Genomic DNA, 22,030 nt, shown 5'->3' with positions numbered 1-22,030 from the left:
TATGTGAGAGAGCCTATAAGACCACTTAAAACATAAACGCATAAATCAAACAGAGTATTGGTTACATAGGAAGATTTTCAACCCATACATATATTATTTACAAAATCCATCAAATTCTGACAGGGTCTTGACCTGCATTTTCAGTCAATGAGTCGTCATCTGGATATCACTAGCTCAAAGTCCTATCATTCACACAAATATGGAAAATGCATATTCTTTTTAATAAAGCCAATTAAAATTTAGATATTAAGAATATAACAGATACGAACGAATAATGGGCCCATGAACATTAAAGTTGCCCTTTTAAACGTTACAATTAATAAAAGCATATGGAGCAGAACGAACGGAATAAAGACAGAAAGAATAGGAACACAGCACAACTACTTACTTTTTTGCAGCACTCTCCAGATCTTTCGGTACTGCTCTGGCTCTCTCAACTTCAGGTCCGACCACCGCTTCCTGAGCTGATCTTTAGATCTTCGTACCCCAAATTCCTGTGAAGGCTTTTGATCACTTTAGCAATGATTTTGGCCTTTCGGATGTTGGGGTTGGGGTAAGGCCCATATTTTCCGTCATAGTCGGACTTCCTCATGATGTCGACCATCTCCAACATCTCCCCAAAGGACATATTTGTGGCCTTAAAACGTCTCCTTCTGGATCGGGACGTGTCCGGATCCGGGCTTTCCTCCTCCTCCTCCTCATTGCTATAATTAGCACACACCTGCTCTAAATCCGCCATCATGCTCTTCACCCACTGCGCCGAACAAAAACGGGCGGGGAATAGACTAGAAAGAACGTCAGGGGCGGGCGGAGTTACATGCATGCCCAGTGTGTATAAAGCGTAACACGCGTGCGTATTACGTACGATCTGTGAGCGGAGGAAGGAGCATTGGACGCGCCGATCATAAGAACGAAGGTAAGAGACAAACTTGTGCCTATACTGCTTCTAGATTGAGGCCTATATTGTAACAAGATTAGGAGAGTTTTGTCTGACATTAGGCTTTGTCTTGTGTTGTGTCTTGCAGTGAACATGGATATCTTACTGAAAGACAATGACTTCATGTCAGTATTCATAGATATGCTAAGGGAGCTGCCCTGTCTGTGGGAGATTAAACACCCCCATTTCAACCAAGCAAAGAGGAAGGCAGCACTGGAGCAATTGTGTGAAATTGTGAAGCAGGTGATCCCCACGGCAGACATCACCTATTTAAAGATATTAATTGGTTGCCTGAGGAGCACATATCTAAGGGAGCGCAAGAAGGTCCAGGATTCACAGAGATCCGGAGCAGCAGATGACATCTATGTCCCCAGGATGTTGTACTACGACAGGCTGCACTTTCTGGTAGGCCAGACTGAACCCAGGCCATCCCTCTCAAGTCTTCCTTCCACGCTTCCTTCCCCCCGGCTGAGGCTTCTGACGCCCAACCTGGGCCCTCCAGGCCACATGTGGAGGAGCCCAGATTGAGCCAGGTATAGCATTCCTCTAAATATTTCTGCTTGTCCAATCAATGATGTTAACTAGATGTTAGTTGGGAGTAGTAATTTATGATTGTGATTGATGAAGCAAAAACTAAAACCATGTCCCTTTTTCATACACAGGGAAGTCTCAGCCAGGAGGTGGCCGGGCCGAGCCGGCTGGCTGATCTGCAGGTCCCTCCACCCCCCCTGAAAAGAGAAAGTGGCAGTAGGAGGAGTGCCCTAGAGGAGGCTGCTATAGGATTCTTTTGGAGGGCTACAGAGGTCCTGGGAGCACCCCACACCATGGAGGAGAACATTGCTGCCTTCATTGCATATAAAATGCAGAGGATGGAGGAGGGCCAAAAAGCCATGTGTGAGGCCCTCATATCGGAGGCTCTGGAGAAAGGTATGAGGGGCCAAATTACACCTCAGACACACCTTTGGGATGGTCCTCCTCCTCCTCCTGCAGGTCCTCCTCCTCCTCCTCCCTCTCCTCCAGGTCCCCCCAGTCCTCCTCCAGGTCCCCCCAGTCCTCCACCTCCTCCAGGTCCTACTCCTCCTCCTGCCACATCTCCAACTGCACAGCCACAGCCCGGAAGGAAGCGTGGAAGGAAGACCAGACAGTGATTGCCCTGGGTTCAGTCTGGTCGGCCAAAAAATGCAGCCTCTTGTGGTACCACAGCCTGGTAAAATAGATGTCATCTGCTGCTTTCCAGATCTCTGCGAATCCCGGACCAGACTGCCCTCCCTTAGATATGGACTCCTCAGGCCACCAATTTTGATGTTGAAGAATTGATGTCTGCCGTGGGGGTCACAGGCTTCACTAATTTCTCCTGTTGATCCAGTGTTGCCTTCCTCTTTGTTTGGTTCTGAGCCCTTAATAAATGATTTTTGTTTTGAATTCTACTCTCCTATGTGTTTTACTTCAAAAAAGACAGTTGGTTTGTGAGGATTCAGGTACATTTCAAATATACAATGTGAAATGAACAAGGGACACCAACACCAAACAATCTCCTGGAGATTAAATAATAAAAGATATCAATGGTGTTGGGGTAACTTGACACACAAAACACACACAAAAATATTCTGGAGTAAAAATAAAAATAACATTGAACAAAGATCAGCCTTGAAAAAAATCCAAACATTAAAGAAAAAAAAAGGCTGAAAATACAAAAAAAAAAAAAAAAAATGTCAGATGTGACAACTAATAACAATATATTCAGGGAATCCCACTAAAAAAACACAAATAAAAGTTTGTGAGAAGTGTGTGTGAATATGAGCAGCAAAACTACTTAATTCTTGTCACATTATAAAGAAGAAGAGAGTGCGCTGTATTAAACCATTTTGAACATTGCAGCGTGACGAAAGTGCTGTATCCATTGCGAACGCTAAGTTTACCAGAATGAGCTGTCCCGTCTCGGAATTTCTTCTGAGCATGCGTTGCACTTTGTGCGTCGGAACAGGCCACACACGGTCGGAATTGACGCGATCGGATTTTGTTGTCGGAAAATTTTATCTCCTGCTGTCCAACTTTGTGTGTCGGAAAATCCGATGGAAAATGTCTGATGGCGCCCACACACGGTCGAATTTCCGACAACACGCTCCGATCGGACATTGTCCATCGGAAAATCCGACCGTGTGTACGGGGCATAACAGCGCAGCACCAACATTACATCACATTCCCATTTAGTAATAGCTACTTAACAAGCTTCTTTAGACACAGCGGAATATTTAAAAGCTTTAATATTTCATTATAAGGGAATGCTGGAAAGGTAGAAAGTAAAAAAAAAGCCAAGAGTCTGGCTGGCTGGTTGGTTTGGTTGGCTCTCCTCAGTTCTTGAGGTCACTTGGAGCCATCTTTACAGTAGTAGCAGCCGGGTTGGCTGCCCCAGTGGAAGCCGATGCTGGTCAGGACTGAGGTGGTATATCGCCCGCTAATGTAGCGTAGTACAGTCCCCTCGAACAGTGGAAAATCGTTGAAGCTTGTGCCTGATGGTTGCCCAAATTTAAATATTCTTCCACAGCTTGTCACGAAGACCAGCTCTTTTACATAGGATGCAACTTTCCCTGATACCTGAGTGATGTTTTCATCACGGTACAGCAGGACCTCAAAAAGAGTACCGGAGGAGCTTCCATAATAAGGTGCCCAGATGCCACCATATTGGAGCTGGATCCTGGAGAAAAACGATATAAAGAGATGAGAAGAAAGACTAAGCAGTATTATAATTTTTCCAATGCCGCGTACACACGGGCGGACTTTTCGATGGACTAGGTCAGGTGGACTTTGACGGACTTTACGACGGACTTTACGACGGACTTTCGAATGAACGGACTTGCCTACACACGATCAACCAAAGTCCGACGGATTCGTACGTGATGATGTACAGCCGGACTAAAATAAGGAAGTTCACAGCCAGTAGCCAATAGCTGCCCTAGTGTTGGGTTTTTGTCCGTCGGACTAGCATACAGACGAGCGGACTTTTTGACCAGACTCGAGTCCGTCGGAAAGATTTGAAACATGTTTCATTTCTAGGTCCATCGAACTTTTGGGGAAAAAAAGTCCGCTGGAGCCCACACACGATCGAAGTATCCAACGGAGTCTGGTCCACCGGATCAAGTCTGCCGTAAAGTCCGCTCGTGTGTACGCCGCATAAGGGTTGTGATGTAAGGCTGAAATCAGAGCCCTCTGTGTTAAAGCGGTGTTCCAGCCTTTTTTTTTTTTTTTCAGCAACTACAAAAACATTATAGCTGCTGACTTTTAAGGGCACTTACCTGTCAAGCGAGCCCGTGATGTCAGCCCCCTGAGGCCAATCTGTCCATCGGATCGGGTGCCGGCGCCGCCATCCAAAATAAGGGAAACAGGCAGTGGAGCCTTGCGGCTTCACTGCCCGTTTCCTAATGCGCATGCGCGAGTCGCGGGGCGCTTTGTGAATGGCCCTGTCGTCTTCTGGGACACACACATGTCCAAGAAGACAACGGGGCAGCTCGCCGAAGAAGAGGAAGTAACCGAACAGCTCCGCGGAATAGGCAGATTAGGAAGACTGCCTAGCAACAGGCGTTTCTGGTAAGTAAAAAAATTGTTTTTTTTTCAAATTTTTTTTATAGATTTTTTTGGAGAATGTTAATGTAATTTTTTATTCTAGGGTGGACCTCCGCTTTAAGTCCATGCATGCTCAGTAATGTATCTTACAAGTATGTCACTCACAGAGATCACAGTACTCCCCCTGACAATGCCTTCATCTGCTTTTCTCTCCAGGAGGTTGGCGCTATTTTTGTACAAGCATTATCCAGGGTCACTATCTACTTCCTGGAGATGATGGCCAGTGATGGCCGCTCCATTAGGGCCGCAGGGGCGCCGCCCCATAATCCATGCGCTCAGCCCCTAATCTACATGCAGAGCACTGGATACATGGATTTCAAAGGGTTTTTTTTTAAGCACATGATTAGAGCTTGAGGCTCTAATTGGCTTCAAAAAAGTTGTGCGACATTAGCAAATTAATATTCGCTAACGTTTTACTGCTTCTCCTCCCGGCAAATCAGGAAGCAGGTCCTGAGACCCGATTGACCGTGAGTCTTAGGACTTCCAGTCAATTGGGTCTCAGGACCCACTTACTGCTCTGCAATGGCCCAGGCTCTTCCCTCGGTAAGCTGGAGCGCGGAGCAGCATCGGCCTCCTAAGGTAAGGCCACTGATCGCTGACGTCCGTCTCCCGCGTGTGGGGGGGGCAGGTTTGTTTGCCGCCTCCACCCAAAATATTGAGCACCAGCCACCACTGATGCTGGCTCAGAGAGGACACAATCATGTTAATCCTGGTGAATGTGCAGTTCTTGGCTGTGTTCACAAATGTCTCATACACATCACCCCCTGCTGTAATTTCTCACCTTGTCGCTTGCTACAAAGTTACAATGTTGCAGTATGATCACTGGGAGAGAGGAGACTGAGGAAATGCTACCTCCTGCCTGCAATACACTAATGACCTCAGCTGAGCCTAGGCAATTTACGTTACAGATTTGTACATGAAATGTGCTGAAGATGTTGATGTGATAGAAAAGAGATAGTGTGAAGTCCTTACCCAAGTACATGGCTGGGGTTCTCCCTGACGCGAATGCCTGTTATTTGCCCGTTCAGTTGATCCGAAGAGTAGGAGAAGATAGTACCTCCACCAGCTCCAAACTCCCCAGTGTAGGAAGAGAGCCGCGACTGAACTACAAGGGTGAAAAAAATGGAGAGCAATCAAACAGGAAGGTGTCTCCTACTGGAAATGTGTATATTGCATGTGAGTATACAGAGAGATTGCTGTGAAAGCAACTTAAAATAGGCACGTCTTAACAAAATGAGTGTGGTTTTAATCAAATATGTTGATATTTGAGGTTGGAGATTTAGGGGATATGTAAACAATAGGGATGAGCCGAACACCCCCCTGTTCGGTTCGCACCAGAACATGCGAACAGGAAAAAAGTTTGTTCGAACACGCGAACACCGTTAAAGTCTATGGGACACGAACATGAATAATCAAAAGTGCTAATTTTAAAGGCTAATATGCAAGTTATTGTCATAAAAAGTGTTTGAGGACCCGGGTCCTGCCCCAGGGGACATGAATCAATGCAAAAAAAAGTTTTAAAAACGGCCGTTTTTTCAGGAGCAGTGATTTTAATAATGCTTAAAGTCAAACAATAAAAGTGTAATATCCCTTTAAATTTCGTACCTGGGGGGTGTCTATAGTATGCCTGTAAAGGGGCGCATGTTTCCTGTGTTTAGAACAGTCTGACAGCAAAATGAAATTTTGAAGGAAAAAACTCATTTAAAACTACCCGCAGCTATTGCATTGCCGACAATACACATAGAAGTTCATTGATAAAAACGGCATGGGAATTCCCCAAAGGGGAACCCCGAACCAAAATTAAAAAAAAAAAAATGACGTGGGAGTCCCCCTAAATTCCATACCAGGCCCTTCAGGTCTGGTATGGATATTAAGGGGAACCCCGGCCAAAATAAAAAAAAAAAAATGACGTGGGGTTCCCCCTAAATTCCATACCAGACCCTTCAGGTCTGGTATGGATTTAAGGGGAACCCCGCGCCAAAAAAAAAAAAAAAAAAACGGCGTGGGGTCCCCCCAAAAATCCATACCAGACCCTTATCCGAGCACGCAACCTGGCAGGCCGCAGGAAAAGAGGGGGGGACGAGAGTGCGGCCCCCTCCCTCCTGAACTGTACCAGGCCACATGCCCTCAACATTGGGAGGGTGCTTTGGGGTAGCCCCCCAAAACACCTTGTCCCCATGTTGATGAGGACAAGGGCCTCATCCCCACAACCCTGGCCGGTGGTTGTGGGGGTCTGCGGGCGACCCCCAGATTCCGACCCCCCCCTGTGTGAAATGGTAAGGGGGTACTTGTACCCCTACCATTTCACTAAAAAACTGTCAAAAATGTTAAAAATGACAAGAGACAGTTTTTGACAATTCCTTTATTTAAATACTTCTTCTTTCTTCTATCTTCCGGCTCTTCTGGTTCTTCCTCCGGCGTTCTCGTCCAGCATCTCCTCCGCCGCGTCTTCTATCTTCTTCTCCTCGGGCCGCTCCGCACCCATGGCATGGGGGGAGGCTCCCGCTCTTCTCTTCATCTTCTTCATCTTCTTCTCTTCTTCTTTTCTTCTTTTCTTCTCTTCTTCTCTTCTTCATTTTCTTCTCCGGGCCGCTCCGCAATCCATGCTGGCATGGAGGGAGGCTCCCGCTGTGTGACGGCGCTCCTCGTCTGACAGTTCTTAAATAACGGGGGGGCGGGGCCACCCGGTGACCCCGCCCCCCTCTGACGCACGGGACATGACGGGACTTCCCTGTGGCATTCCCCGTGACGTCACAGGGAAGTCCCGTCAAGTCACCGTGCGTCAGAGGGGGGCGGGGTCACCGGGTGGCCCCGCCCCCCGTTATTTAAGAACTGTCAGACGAGGAGCGCCGTCACACAGCGGGAGCCTCCCTCCATGCCAGCATGGATTGCGGAGCGGCCCGGAGAAGAAAATGAAGAAGAGAAGAAGAGAAGAAGAGAAGAAATGAAGAAGAGAAGAGCGGGAGCCTCCCCCCATGCCATGGGTGCGGAGCGGCCCGAGGAGAAGAAGATAGAAGACGCCGTGGAGGAGATGCTGGACGAGAACGCCGGAGGAAGAACCAGAAGAGCCAGAAAAACCAGAAGAACCAGAAGATGAAGGAAGATAGAAGAAAGAAGAAGTATTTAAATAAAGGAATTGTCAAAAACTGTCTCTTGTCATTTTTAACATTTTTGACAGTTTTTTAGTGAAATGGTAGGGGTACTTTTGTACCCCCTTACCATTTCACACAGGGGGGGGGCCGGGATCTGGGGGTCCCCTTGTTAAAGGGGGCTTCCAGATTCCGATAAGCCCCCCGCCCGCAGACCCCCACAACCACCGGCCAGGGTTGTGGGGATGAGGCCCTTGTCCTCATCAACATGGGGACAAGGTGTTTTGGGGGGCTACCCCAAAGCACCCTCCCAATGTTGAGGGCATGTGGCCTGGTACGGGCCTCGGATAAGGGTCTGGTATGGATTTTTGGGGGGACCCCACGCCGTTTTTTTGGGGTTTTTTGGTGCGGGGTTCCCCTTAAAATCCATACCAGACCTATGGAATTTAGGGGGAACCCCACATCTTTTTTTTTTTTTAATTTTGGCCGGGGTTCCCCTTAATATCCATACCAGACCTGAAGGGCCTGGTATGGAATTTAGGGGGACCCCCACGTCATTTTTTTTTTAAATTTTGGTTCGGGGTTCCCCTTTGGGGAATTCCCATGCCGTTTTTATCAATGAACTTCTATGTGTATTGTCGGCAATGCATTAATAGCCGCGGGTAGTTTTAAATGAGTTTTTTCCTTCAAAATGTCATTTTGCTGTCAGACTGTTCTAAACACAGGAAACATGCGCCCCTTTACAGGCATACTATAGACACCCCCCAGGTACGAAATTTAAAGGGATGTTACACTTTTATTGTTTGACTTTAAGCATTATTAAAATCACTGCTCCTGAAAAAACGGCCGTTTTTAAAACTTTTTTTTGCATTGATCCATGTCCCCTGGGGCAGGACCTGGGTCCCCAAACACTTTTTATGACAATAACTTGCATATTAGCCTTTAAAATTAGCACTTTTGATTTCTCCCATAGACTTTTAAAGGGTGTTCCGTGGCATTCGAATTTGCCGCGAACACCCCAAATTGTTCGCTGTTCGGCGAACTTGCGAACAGCCAATGTTCGAGTCGAACATGAGTTCGACTCGAACTCGAAGCTCATCCCTAGTAAACAATTAAAACTAAGCACATCATGAAAAGATGCATAAGGAAAGGTGACCTGCTAGAATCGGTCCACCAATTCTAGTGTTTGGTGGTTGCTGGAGAGTAAAACACTTGATAGTTTCCTCGGGGGACTTAGCTGGTGACTTCCTGGCTCTGTACCCTTACCATGCTCATTATGAGGGGTTCCCACCATCCCTGCAATAAGTCCCCATGCTTACACACCTGCTGTGCCTATTATAAGGGGTTCCTACCATCCATGTGCTGAGTCCCTGGGTCTGTACACCTGCTGTGCCCATTGTGAGGGGTTCCCACCATCCATGTGCTGAGTCCCTGGGTCTGCACACCTGCCGTGCCCATTATGAGGGGTTCCCACCATCCCTGTGCTGAGTTCCCGGGTCTGCACACCTGCTGTGCCTATTATGAGGGGTTTCCACCAACCCTGTGCTGAGTTCCCGGGTCTGCACACCTGCTGTGCCTATTATGAGGGGTTCCCACCATCCCTGTGCTGAGTTCCTGGGTCTGTACACCTGCTGTGTCCATTATGAGGGGTTCCCACCAACCCTGTGCTGAGTTCCTGGGTCTGTACACCTGCTGTGTTCATTATGAGGGGTTCCCACCATCCCTGTGCTGAGTTCCTGGGTCTGTACACCTGCTGTGTCCATTATGAGGGGTTCCCACCATCCCTGTGCTGAGTTCCTGGGTCTGTACACCTGCTGTGCCCATTATGAGGGGTTCCCACCATCCCTGTGCTGAGTCCCTGGGTCTGTACACCTGCTGTGCCTATTATAAGGGGTTCCCACCATCCCTGTGCTGAGTTCCTAGGTCTGTACACCTGCTGTGCCCATTATGAGGGGTTCCCACCATCCCTGTGCTGAGTTCCCAGGTCTGTACACCTGCCGTGCCCATTATGAGGGGTTCCCACCATCCCTGTGTTGAGGTCCTGGCTTTGTACACCTGCTGTGCCCATTATGAGGGGTTCCACCATCCCTGTGATGAGGTCCCGGGTCTGTACACCTGCTGTGCTTATTATGGGGATTCTCACCATCCCTGCTGGATTTTTGGTTAATTTCTATAATGTGGAGAGCGGCTATTTCATTCAAATAGGGACAGGTGAGTATGAGACTAAGAAGGGGAGAGGGCTACCTTACCAAGGGTCCAGCTACATTTTTAAACAAATAAAGTGGATGGTGGCTCTATCTCCTGGTTAACATTACCAGTCTTCTGATTTAATTTGTTGCTTGGGGTGACCCTTTAATTTATTTTCGATTGATTTAAATTAAATAATTTATGAATTATTATTATATTCCTCTATCCCTGGGTTCTGTTTGAGGTGGAAGGGGAACTTGTTTGATGTGGTTCTTCTGGGTACACCATCTGCATGGAGTTTGTACATTGTTTATTTGTAATTAGCTCCTTACAAATATTTCTGCTTCCTCCCACAATCCAAACACCCCCTAGTAGAATAATTGGCACCTGACCACACTGATTCCAAACAGGGTGAATGGTTCTATGTACCTTGTGAAGCGATGGCTAATAATATGTCAGCACTAGATAAATAGTTGAAATAAATTATCATCGTCAATCATCATTAATCAATCATGAACATCAATCATCATCCACTAGTACAATAGATTTATAGGGTGCTGTAATAACTCATACTCACTTTTTGATGCTGCTGTGGAGCCCAGCGAGAAGCACACACACAGGATGGTCAGCATCTTGTCTTTTTTCAGTTATCACCTAGAAGTTATGTGTTATAGTAATACAAATTACTGTAAACCAAAACCATAATTCATACAATACAGACCTTCATTGGGACTACCACCTCTGACACCCCAAAGGCAGGATAGCACCTCCAGAGCCAGGGGCGGGCTAGCCCTTCACCCCAGGGCTGAGTCCATGGTGAAGGAGTTTATTGGTATAAAGATTACAAAAAATTTTATCCAACAAATGATAAATTTCATAATTCATACCCCAGCAGAAGTCTTAGAGGACGAAACGCGTCGGATCTGTTTGTTTTACCCTAACCATTACCTACTGCGCTATCCAGCCCATTTTGAGCCTAATTTTTACTGCCCAGTTTTTATCATTTGTTGGATAAAATTTTTTGTAATCTTTATACCAATAAACTCCTTAACGCTTCAAACGGATTTACACCATGTGGAAGTTTTTCTTTTGTTCCTTGCCCCTTCATGTGGATGGTCGTTGATGAGGTGGTATCTGGCTGATGATTGAAGCTGGTTCGAAAGGACACCTGGGTCCGGTCCAACCCACTCAGAGACACACCATCTGGTGATATTTTCTGCTCCTTCTAGCCAAGTCTACCGGCAGGATCCAAATCCGAACAACTCTACTGTTTGATCTACTACACCATTTCACGGTACAAGCCTTTCTGACTCACCGCCAACGGCCTGTGAGTCCACCCTGTCTGGTAAGGACATTTTATGTTTACCTGCCTGAGATTATATTGTCATGTTGAGAGAAGATCTTACCCCACATGCAGAGATGTTCCTAACAGTCCCTGTTTAACACATATGAGGACCGGGAGCACCTACAGTGCCACACAGACACCGTGACCAACTCATTCTGCAGTGACGGACACTAATATTTCATATATTTATTTGTCTGATACACTCAGGGATTTGGGACTACATAATGAGTCTGATAGACACATACTGTTGAATTTACCTATACTACATCTATGTGTGTTATTCATAATATATTCATTTTGATCCAGTTTTTAGGTCATTTAATTATTTGGGTCACTTCAGTCACAATAGATTCACTGTATCACGATTGATTATTATGAGTTATATGTAGTTTATTCTTCAATACTCCTTATATTTATTTTTCACTAGTTATTTACTTTTCATTGTTTCTGAGGAGATACCTCTGTATTTATACTTTTTGAGAATATCAGGGGTTCAACATTAGGGTAACGACCCCCTCTTTTATATTATCACTACATACTGTGTTTTGTTGCTTTTTCACTAATACCTTACTAGCGCCACACTTTGTTGTTCCTTATATATTCACAATAGTCAGATTGTTGTGTTGGCGGCTTCATTTCTTCCCCCCTCTCAATGAGAGTTGGCGCAACATTTCCCACACATATTCCTACAATATATTTTTTACTAGTAATGGTGGTGATCTGCGATTTTTAGCAAGACTGCGACATTGCGGCGGACAGATCGGACACTTTTGACACATTTTTGGGACCATTGACAGTTATACAGCGATCAGTGCCATAAAAATGCACTGATTACAGTGTAAATGTAACTGGCAAATGTAAACATATGTGTCAGCACACGTCCCTCACTCCAAAACAATCGAGTATTAATCTGCATGTTTACCCCCTAAGCATATATCCCCCCCTCCCAATTCCACCTCCCTACTGAAATTCCCTCTTTCCCAGCACAAATCTTTTGCCCCCCCAGCTCAAATCCTCTCTCTCCCCATATGCCCCCAGCATAAATCCCTCCCCAAAAAGAACATTTTTTCCCCCTCCTAGCACAAATCCTCTACCCCTCAAATGTCCTCCCTGAGCACAAATCCTCTCCCCCCTCCCATTCCAAATCCCCTCCAGCACAAATTCCTTTCCCTATCTATCCTAGCACAAGTCCCTCCCTCCCAAAGTTCCCCTCCTAGCACAAATAATCCCTGATAGCACAAATCCCCCCCCCAAAAAATAAAATTCCCCTTCTAGCACAAATCCCCTCCCCCCTCTACTATATCATGTTTTCTGGCACAAACCCCCAAAATTACCACTCCTAGAACAATTCTTACCCCCTGCTCCTCCCCCCAAATTCCTCCTTGCAACACAAATCCCATTCCCCAGTCTCCTTGCAGTACCTCACATGATACCACAGTGCCCAGGGCAGCTTCCCCTCCTGCCCACCCCTTGTCCCAGCCCTGGCATCAGGATTTTATCAGGACAATCCATGACTCGTTTCCGGTTTGGCTTGAAGTCTCACGTCTCTTTCTGCAACAAAGTTCTTTACAAGATGTCTATTTTGAAAGGGTGATCATTGCTTTTGATAATTATTGTGGATTTGTTTTTATTAATTGCTTTTAAATTGTATTAATAAGAGAAGATTGTTCATTTAAAGGGACAATACACTCTATGTATGTATTCTTAACTATGAAAAGTCTCATATGTTGCTCAGCCTCCTCAATTTCCTTCTCTTTTGCTGCTGTGATCTGACTTCCTGTTAGAAGGTGACTACATTGGTGACTACGTTGGTTCTTCATGGTCCCACTGTATTTAGGAACATAGCCACCCTCTCTTGCTCCCTCCTTGCTCTTGTTCCCTCCTTAGACTATAACCTCCTATATGTTCTCCATTGGCCATTGTGGAAACTTCAAGATCTGTATCTTTATAATAGAACCATGCGTAGGCTACATTGGACATTTGCTGTCAGAATTTCCGACAACAAATGTTTGAGAGCTGGATCTCAAGTTTTCCAACAACAGAATTTGTTGTTGGAAGTTCCAAGCGTATGTATCCAATTCCGAGGCACAAAATTCCACGCATGCTCGGAATCAAGCAGAAGAGCCCCACTGGCTATTGAACTTCATATTTCTCGGCTCGTCATACGTCTTGTACGTCACCGCGTTCTTGACATTTGGAATTTCCAACATTTGTGCGATCATGTATACAAGACAAGTTTGAGCCAACATCCGTCGGAAAAAAATCCATGGTTTTGTTGTCGTAATGTCCGATCGTGTTTACTCAGCATAAGAGAAGCAACCCTGTATATGGTATAATTATATATATATATATATCTATCTATATATCTATAGATAGATATATATATACACTGTATCTATATATATATATCCTATGAGCTACATCAACTGCTGGTGCCATGACTGTTGGCTCTCGCTGAGTTCCACCCATAAGGAAGGACTCTTTTCATTGCTGTTCATGGTAGAAGAAGCCTCAGTGGACGCACACATCACTGAGAGCATGAACAAAGTTTATGTGAGTCGGTCAGTGCTGATCATCCTTTCATCCCACATTATCCATGATTATAACTCAGGGTCAAGCTATATAATTTTTTTCATATATGGCATTGTTAACCCCCCACTGGAACCCCAAAAATAGTTTTCAGGCTTTGGGGAACCCTTACCTCAACTAAGTCATTAGGGGTGAGTGGGAAAAATGACGCTTACATTGGTAGTCAGTGAGAAGAATGCTCCTTACATTGGTGGTCAGTGGGAGAAGGAGGAGGACACACTGAAGGAGCTGAGAAGAAGGTGGGGGTCCTGACTGTGTGGGTCCAGGCCCTGGTTAGAATGTGGATGTCTTTAGACTGAAGATTATTGATAGTTTTTGGGCGATTGGAAGAGCCAAGGGGAAACTTAAAGGATTGAAAGCTGAACACAAATCATTCAAGGCCAAATACTGCCAGGCCTGGAGTAAGAATTGTTTAGCCATGAAGCCAGAGTTACAACAAATGGATGAAAAGATTAAGAAACAATCTTTATTACTGGAAAGTTAACATCCAGAAGTGGTTCTTTTACCAAAAAGTTTGATAATGAGAGGAGATGTCCAGCCAGACATCAGCAATTTCCGTGGATCAGCAGCCTCAGGTAACAGACAACCCGGCTCCATCTGCCTCTGCACCTTTCTCCCCATGTCAGGGCTGGGAATCGCTAGCGGAAAGCAGCCATGGGGTTGAGAGTGAGCACGGCACCCTAAAGTTCATCCAGCAGATGGAGTCACCCCTGAGGGCAGACAGTTTTGTCTTTTCTGATGATCCCTCAGAAGTTCCTAAAGAGGATGAGCAGAGGAGATACAAACCAGCTAAGCCAGTGCAAGTGGAGAAATCTCAGTACACCATGCTGCCTTCAAACATATCTGACCCACCGGCTGTGATGGATGTTGCCTGTGGAACTTTCTGCTGTGGAGAAACCCTGTGCAGACATGGAGAGAAAACCGCTGACAGGTGTCACCAGTAGTTCCTCTACAGGCAAGATGGCTGTCACCTCCAAAGAGTCTGCTTCACCTGACCCTCTGTGGGTTCCAGAGCTAATTGATGCTGGTGGGGGAGGGGATCAGCACAGTGCACCATGTGGAGTGGAGGCATCCATGGAAGTCTCCTGTAATGATTGTGAAGATGGCGGGCCAGTGAAAAGTCTGAGTGTCTGACATGGCAAGCTCCCGACTTATCCATATCTGAAAATACTTCGGCAGTGGCAGGTGACAATGGAGGATATCAAGCCCCTCCCAAGGAAGCTTCTGGAGAAGAGGATTTTAGGCTCTGCTTTCAGTGTGTAACTGGCCTTAATGGATTGCACAGGCTCCGTAATGATAGAGGCGTTGCATCTAATCAATTTGGAAAGAATCCCTTTGAAATTTAAGGATAAAGCCTGGTTCGCTTTCCATAGAAGGCTCTATGTGAGAGGGAACCTGAAGCAACCCCCTGTGGATGGTTGGGATTGTCCTAGAGCGGAGTGTGTTGGTAAAGTGGAGTCTATAGACCACTTTTTGCTCCAGTGTCACTTGTGAAGAATGGGAAGGGAAGATTGCTCCTTACATTGGCGGTCTTTGGAAAGAATGCTCCTTACATTGGTGGTCAGAAAGCAGAATGTTCCTTACATTGGTGATCATAAAGCAGAGTGCTCCTTACATTGATGGTCAGTGGGAAGAATGCTCCTTACACTGGTGGTCAGTGGGAAGAATCCTCCTTATATTGGTGATCAGTGGGTAGAATCCTCTTTATATTGGTGACCAAAGGGAAGAATGCTTCTTACATTGGTGGTCAGTGGGAAGAATGCTCCTTACATTGGTGGTCAGTGGGAAGAATACACCCCTTATGTTTGTGCCCAGACTGCCACCCTTACACACAGCTAAAAAAAAATAATTGTAGTCATGCTGCTGGCTTTGACAAGTGGCATTTGCCCCAATGTTTTAGGGGTTCTGTTAGATGGGAGGTCAGTCAGCCACACTAAAGAATCCCTAGCAACCTCTGAAGGGACCCTGGTTGAGAATGACTGGTCTAAGATAACAAGTGGTACTCCCAGTAAAGGTCTGAATTGTTGTATGAATTATGGTTTTGGTTTACAGTAAATTGTATTAATATAATCCATATCTTCTAGGGTGATAACTTAAAAATACCAGGATGCTGACCCTCCTGTGTGTGTGCTTCTTGCTGGGCTCCACAGCAGCTTTGAGTGGTGAGTATGGGTTATTACAGCACTCTATACATCTATTGTACTAGTGGATTGTGATTGTTGATGATTGGTTAATGAGGATGTTTAATGATGATGACTGATAGTGATTTTTTTCCCGCTATTTATCTAGTGCTGACACTTTATGCATTACTTCATGAGGTACATGTAGCGCTGACAACTTTTGTTTTTAGTCATAAGTGTGTTATAAAGGTATAAGTTGATCTAGTGCCATCTAGTGGACAATTAAAAAGGTACAACACTTTTATGTTTCATGATTAAGAGAAGTGACATGGAAGTGATTGATTGTTTACTTCTGAACGTTAACTGCGACCTACCCACAATGCTCCTGGACAAGAGAAGAACTGAACTGCATTATGGGAGGGTGTAAAAGGTTTGGGAGCGGCCATCTTAGGCCTCTTGTTCCTAGGACGTGTGGCCTGCCAGCAGGACTCTGTGGGTGTGTGTGTCCCACAGGTTTGCGGCCTACCTTGTGAAGGAGCGGAGCAGCAGCAAGGTTCCTGCCATCGTATTACAGTGTGCTGAAGCAGCAGAAGTGATTGTTCCGGAGACCAGTGGGGGAGGTAACCGAGGACTCCTGGTCTTTAGTAAACGGAACAGTGTGACGGCGTGGTGGTGGCTCCATACGGACGGAGAACTGCTGAAACGGAGACATCTATCTGCCGGATCCCGTGTAGTGAGAGGGTTAACACCTGGAAGTTTGTTTAATACTACACACACACTTAGAACTTTTACAGATTGTTGCTGGGACCGATAGTCCCACGGAACAAGTTGAGTTGGAAAATATTACATTTGCTTAGACTGCAATATTCAAGAGCTGACACTAGATGTCTGTCTTCTTCGTATAAGAACACTTAATCAGTTTGCTTGATTACAATTGCCTTTTTTGTATTACCTTACACAATTGCCTTTTTTGTATTACCTTACACTGCGCAACACCTCAGAAGAACTCTCTGTGGATTACAATTACCATTTCATAGCTAGTGAAGATTGAAGACGTCAAGACTATTGCCCCGTACACAGATTTTCCGATGGAAAATGTGTGATAGGACCTTGTTGTCGGAAATTCCGACCGTGTGTAGGCTCCATCACACATTTTCCATCGGATTTTCCAACACACAAAGTTTGAGAGCAGGCTATGAAATTTTATAAGAGATGAAAGCTATTGGCCACTGCCCCGTTTATAGTCCCGATGTACGTGTTTTACATCAGCGCGTTCAGAACGATCGGATTTTCCGACAACTTTGTGTGACCGTGTGTATGCAAGACAAGTTTGAGCCAACATCCGTCGGAAAAAATCCTAGAATGTCCGATCAATGTCCGACCGTGTGTACGGGGCATATCTCTTTTATTGCAGGGCCCTGCATCTAGTTACAAAGGGTAGTGACTTTACGGTTTAGAGCAGGGGGAGCTCCCTGGTATAAATATATATTTAGATATATTTGTGTATGTCACCAAGACTGTCATAACTATTTACTATACTGTTACATTACATTGGTGTGATAGTGTAGTCACTGTAATAACTCTTTATATAAAATATATCATTTACCCAAAAAAGAAGTTATTTTGGTTATTACAGAAGTTTGTGTGCAGTGTTGTTATTTCTCCTGCAGGTGGAGCTACAAGCACCCAGGTAGAGGTAAATATAAATATAAGTGTATATTGTGGGTTAAAGTTGGTACTCATATCATTACAACACTGCACTACAGCTGTGTCAAGGGGATTGAACAACTTACGAGGGGTGAAAAGAATAGAGGACAGGCCCAATAATAAACCAGCAGCTCCACCGAGAGTTATTGCTACATACATAAAACCATTATATGTGTTTGGAATTCTTGTCATCAAGAGCCCCTCTTAATGGGCACAGCAGGTGTACAGACCTGGAAACTCAGTGCAGGATAGTGGGAACCCCTCATAATGGGCACTGCAGGGGTACAGACCCAGGAACTTGGCACAGGGATGGTGGGAACCTCTCATAATGGGCACATCAGGTATACAGACCTGGGAACTCGGCACAGGGATGGTGGGAACCCCTCATAATGGGCACATCAGGTATACAGACCTGGGAACTCAGCACAGGGATGGTAGGAACCTCTCATAATGGGCACAGCTGGTGTACAGACCAAGACATTGAGTGCAGGGATCTCGTTTTGGTAAGCTGTGCCTATTTAAATTGCTTTCACAGCAATCTTACATAGGTGGCTGAACTCTATGCACATACAATATACACATTTCCTGTAGGAGACTCCTCCCCGTCTGACCGCTCTTCTCTCTTGCACCTTTCAGTTCAGTCGCGGCGCTCTTCCTTCTCTAACGAGTTTGGCATTGGTGGAGGTACAGCTTTCTCTTTCTCTTCGGATCAACGGAACGGGCAAATAACAGGCTTTCGCATCAGGGAGACTACCGCCAATATAGTTGGGTAAGTTCCTTCAGAATATCACTCGTCTACCACACCAACATCTTCAGCACATTTCAGGTATACACATATAATTCAAATCTGTAATGTAAGTTCCTGTCAGGTGATTTTGTCTAGGCTGAGCTGAGGTCGTCAATCTGCTGCAGGCTAGGGGAAGCATTTCCTCAGTCTCCTCTCCCCTAGTGATCAGACTGCAACATTGTAACTTTGCAGCAAGTGATAAGGTGAGAAGCTGCAGCAGGGGCTCAACTGTGTCAGACGTTTGTGAACACCTCTAAGACCTGCATAGACACCAGGATTTACATAACTGTGTCATCTCTGAGCCAGCATCTCCAGAAAATAGATAGTAGCCCTGGATAATCTCTGAACAAAGATGGTGCCAACCGTCTGGAGAAAAAAGCAGATGAAGGCATTGTCAGGGGGAGTACTGTGATTTTATATATTTATTTCAGGTACTTGTATAGCGCTGTCAATTTACGCAGAACTTTACTTACACAATATACATTCACATCAGTCCCTGCCCTCAAGTAGCTTACAATCTAAGGTCCCTAACTCACATTCATACATGCACATAGTAGGGCCAATTTAGGCAGGATCCTCTGTGATCTCTGTGAGAGGTAATAAATACCTGGAGGGGTTACACAGACACATTACTGAGCATGAAATGGTAGGCTCTGATTTCCGCATTACATCACAGCTCTTGGAAGCATTACAATACTGCTGGTTCTTTTTTCTAATATCTTCATATTGTTCTCTCCAGGATCCAGTATGGTGATGTCTGGGGGCCTTTTTACGGATATTCCATCGGTACTCTTTTCGAGGTCTTGCTGTTCCGCGGTGAAAACATCACTCAGGTGTCGGGGAAAACCGGCTCTTATGTGAATGAGCTGATCTTTGTGACAAGCCGTGGAAGAATATTCAAATTCGGGCAACCATCGGGAACAAGCTTCAATGACGTTCCTTTGTTTGAGGGTACTGTACTGCGCTACATTAGTGGGCGATACACCCCCAACCTCCTGACCAGCATTGGCTTCCACTGGGGCACCCAACCCAGCTGCTACAACTGTAAGGCTTCTAAGTGACCTCAAGAACTGAGGAGAGCCAATCGGAAGGCCAGATTACTTCATTGGCCTTTTGGCTTTTTTTTTTTCGTTTCATAATGCCTTTTGACTTTTTTACTTTCTTCCTTTCCAGCATTCTCTGAAATAATAAAGCTTTGAAATCATTTTTTGTTTTCTGTTATGTTTGTAGAAGCTCTTTAAGTAGCTATTACCAAATGAGAAATGTCCAAAAACTCAGTTATAGATACAGTATATTAAAATGATATTTTTATATATTTGCACTCACACTTACACTAAAATAATGTTCAGGTCTTGGGAACACCTGTCATGGAATGTTAGCAGATTGGTGGTCAGTGAGAGATATCCCCCTTACACTGGTGGTCAGTAGAAAGAATACCGTATTGCTCTGGTGGTTATTGGGAAAAATGCTCATTACACTGGTGGTTAGTAGTGATGACCTTTGGTTTGGCCCGACCAACATGCAGTGGCCATGTAGTGGAAAGAATGACCCCCCTTTACAGGCAACTAACATGATCATTAGTGATCAGTGAGGGACATTCCCCTTACACCAGTGGTCAGTGGAAAGAATGGTGGTTATACTGGTGGTTATTGGGGAGAAGGCTCATTTAATTGGTGGTCAGTGGTGATGGGCTTGGGTTTGGGTTCAGTCCGCAGCCAAGTTTGTCTGAACCTGGGAGTTAGCTGTCATTGTTGGGCTGTCACACTGGAGGCTATTAGTTTGTCACAGTATATTGGTGGTCAATAAGAGATGTACCACTTGCACTGGTGGTAGAAAGAACATCCTGTTACATTGGTGGTTATTGGGAAGAATAGCCATTACACTGGTGGTCAGTAGTGATGAGCTCAGAATTGGGGTTTGGGTTTAGTCTGTACCCAAGTTCGTCCTAACCTGGAAGTTAGCTGTCATTGCTGGGTTGTCACACTGGAGGTTATTTGTGAGTCATACTATATTGGTGGTCAATGAGGGATGTCCCTCTTGCACTGGTGGTGGAAAGAACACCCTGTTATGCTGGTGATTATTGGGAAGAATGGCCATTACACTGGTGGTTATTCGGAAGAATGGCCATTACACTGGTGATTAGTAGTGATGAGCTTGGATTTGGGCTTGGGTTCAGTCCGCACCCAAGTTCGTCCAAACCTGGAAGTTAGATGTTATTGCTGGGCTGTCACACTGGGAGTTAGTGGTGAGTCATACTACATTGGTGGTCAATGAGAGATGTCCCTCTTGCACTGGTGGTGGAAAGAACACCCTGTTACACTGATGGTTTTTGGGAAGAATGGCCATTACACTGGTGGTTATTGGGAAGAATGACCATTACACTGGTGGTTATTGGGAAGAATGGCCATTACATAGTGTAACGAGCTCCTTGTGTACCACTCTCCCGACACTCCTCTGCAGCTATTGAATCAGATTGTAACGTCTGATGGTTTGGTCATCCAATGCTGCAAGATTAGAACTACAGCTATGTGCCGTTCTAACCCAGTTGTGATAGCTCAGAACAAGTATGTAAGTTCAAACAGGAATCTCTTTTATTGCAAAATACAGGCTTTTATACACTAAAAGAGGAGGTGCAGACCTCCTGCTCATATTACTCTAACAATACAGCTGTAACCTAATTAACCTAATTAACATGAGCTAATTAACTAATCCCTTTAGACAGCCTAGATGACTCAGACATGACCTTTAGGCCAGACTGGCCATCTTGTAGTTCAGAAAATCCAATCAACATTATCACAATAGCAGAGTTAATTAAACACAAACAACAATGGGGATCTAATGACTCTTAGATCCCATACTAGAGACTTATTTACAATACACATTTTAGCAGACAACAGACAGGTAGCTGGAATTGATGACATTAGCATTTAACAGAAGGAGTTCCAACCGTATGAATCATTCACTATTCCAATATGGCAAATCCAGGGTCCCCAGAGTCTGTGTGTCCTGGGGGACCAGGACCCGAATCCACAGTAATACCACCTCAAGGGTCTCCGCGCATACAGCTCACAAAGAACACCGTTCCCCCAAATGCCAGGGCTCACGATCAATCGGCAAGAGGCTAGCATACAGTGCCCTCCAAAAGTCTCTCTCCCGGCTAGGTCTGTCACGCATAGCTGGCCAGTAGTGATGAGCTTGGGTTGGTTCTTCTGAACCCAGAAGAATGGCCATTACACTGGTGGTTATTGGGAAGAATGACCATTACACTGGTGGTTATTGGGAAGAATGACCATTACACTGGTGGTTATTGGGAAGAATGGCCATTACACTGGTGGTTATTGGAAAGAATAGCCATTACACTGGTGGTTATTGGAAAGAATAGCCATTACAATGGTGGTTATTGGGAAGAATGACCATTACACTGGTGGTTATTGGGAAGAATGACCATTACACTAGTGGATATTGGGAAGAATGACCATTACACTGGTGGTTATTGGGAAGAATAGCCATTACACTGGTCTTTATTGGAAAGAATGGCCATTACACTGGTGGTTATTGGGAAGAATGGCCATTACACTGGTGGTTATTGGGAAGAATGACCATTACACTGGTGGTTATTGGGAAAAATGGCCATTACACTGGTGGTTA

At 45.3% G+C, this 22,030-nt stretch overlaps 2 protein-coding genes across 2 annotated transcripts; one reads left to right on the top strand and one right to left on the bottom strand.

Moving 5' to 3' along the window:
• Nucleotides 1-3,198: 3,198 nt before the first annotated feature.
• LOC141147581 (zymogen granule membrane protein 16-like) lies at nt 3,199-10,466 on the bottom strand. The gene is made up of 3 exons (XM_073634807.1): nt 10,412-10,466; nt 5,531-5,663; nt 3,199-3,632 (listed from the first exon to the last, which is right to left on the bottom strand). Exons 1-3 carry the CDS (start codon nt 10,464-10,466, stop codon nt 3,302-3,304), a joined length of 519 nt encoding a protein of 172 aa, XP_073490908.1. The 3' UTR covers nt 3,199-3,301.
• Nucleotides 10,467-15,824: 5,358 nt separating this feature from the next.
• On the top strand, nt 15,825-19,586 carry LOC141147580 (zymogen granule membrane protein 16-like). The gene is made up of 3 exons (XM_073634806.1): nt 15,825-15,930; nt 18,232-18,364; nt 19,122-19,586. The coding sequence occupies exons 1-3, from the start codon at nt 15,876-15,878 to the stop codon at nt 19,441-19,443; spliced, it is 510 nt and encodes a 169-aa protein (XP_073490907.1). The 5' UTR covers nt 15,825-15,875; the 3' UTR covers nt 19,444-19,586.
• Nucleotides 19,587-22,030: the final 2,444 nt, after the last annotated feature.

This window comes from Aquarana catesbeiana, linkage group LG06, assembly GCF_042186555.1.
Source record: "Aquarana catesbeiana isolate 2022-GZ linkage group LG06, ASM4218655v1, whole genome shotgun sequence".
Classification (NCBI taxonomy): domain Eukaryota; kingdom Metazoa; phylum Chordata; class Amphibia; order Anura; family Ranidae; genus Aquarana; species Aquarana catesbeiana.
Note: the sequence above shows the minus strand (reverse complement) of the source record. Positions and strands in the feature narration are given on the sequence as shown.

Bases quoted from the DNA above. Each gene is read 5' to 3' on its own strand.
- LOC141147580 (XM_073634806.1), top strand. From the start codon at position 15,876: ATGCTGACCCTCCTGTGTGTGTGCTTCTTGCTGGGCTCCACAGCAGCT. The intron at 15,931-18,231 runs GTGAGTATGGGT...TGCACCTTTCAG, and splicing joins CTCCACAGCAGCTTTGAGTG to TTCAGTCGCGGCGCTCTTCC. The intron at 18,365-19,121 runs GTAAGTTCCTTC...TGTTCTCTCCAG, and splicing joins ACTACCGCCAATATAGTTGG to GATCCAGTATGGTGATGTCT.
- LOC141147581 (XM_073634807.1), bottom strand. From the start codon at position 10,466: ATGCTGACCATCCTGTGTGTGTGCTTCTCGCTGGGCTCCACAGCAGCA. The intron at 5,664-10,411 runs GTGAGTATGAGT...TCACCCTTGTAG, and splicing joins CTCCACAGCAGCATCAAAAA to TTCAGTCGCGGCTCTCTTCC. The intron at 3,633-5,530 runs GTAAGGACTTCA...GTTTTTCTCCAG, and splicing joins AACCCCAGCCATGTACTTGG to GATCCAGCTCCAATATGGTG.